This window comes from Propithecus coquereli, unplaced genomic scaffold, assembly GCF_000956105.1.
Source record: "Propithecus coquereli isolate 6110/MARCELLA unplaced genomic scaffold, Pcoq_1.0 Scaffold802, whole genome shotgun sequence".
Classification (NCBI taxonomy): domain Eukaryota; kingdom Metazoa; phylum Chordata; class Mammalia; order Primates; family Indriidae; genus Propithecus; species Propithecus coquereli.
The window spans coordinates 754,902-755,283 of NW_012154197.1; the positions used below are offsets into that span (position 1 = coordinate 754,902).

The window sequence follows — 382 nt, forward strand, 5'->3', positions numbered from 1 at the left end:
AGGCCCTCGTGAGAGGGACAGGCAGCGGCTCCAGCGCGCCCTGTAGAGCAGCCGTCCCCACAAGCGCGCCCCCGCTGCTCAGCCCTTGCCCCGCCGCCCAGGCGGCCCCTCGCTCACCCCGCGGATGTCCCAGTAACCCAGTGTCATCGGCATGGCGCGGGTTGCCGTGGACTGCGTGGACGGGCCTTGGCGGGGCTGGGCTGCGACTTTATGCGAGATTCAGGGCGGTGAAAGGCGGGGCTGGCTTGCGGTCTTGCCCTGGGCACGTCCCTCCCCGCGAGGCCCGTCCGCCTCCAGGCGGGGCTGTGTCCCTGGGCCCCTTTGGCTGCGAGGAGCTGGAGTTCGATCCGCCGCTGCCTCCAGGCCCGCGGGTTGGGGCAGC

General features: G+C 72.8%; 1 protein-coding gene across 1 annotated transcript in view; it reads right to left on the reverse strand.

Moving 5' to 3' along the window:
- Positions 1 to 153, reverse strand: part of LOC105825527 (glutathione S-transferase Mu 7-like) — an 18,440-nt gene extending 18,287 nt beyond the window's left edge. Inside the window, exon 1 of the mRNA XM_012663364.1 lies at positions 118 to 153. Within this exon, the coding sequence (XP_012518818.1) occupies positions 118 to 153 (36 nt within the window). The remainder of the gene's footprint in view (positions 1 to 117) is intronic.
- Between the last annotated feature and the right edge of the window lie 229 nt (positions 154 to 382).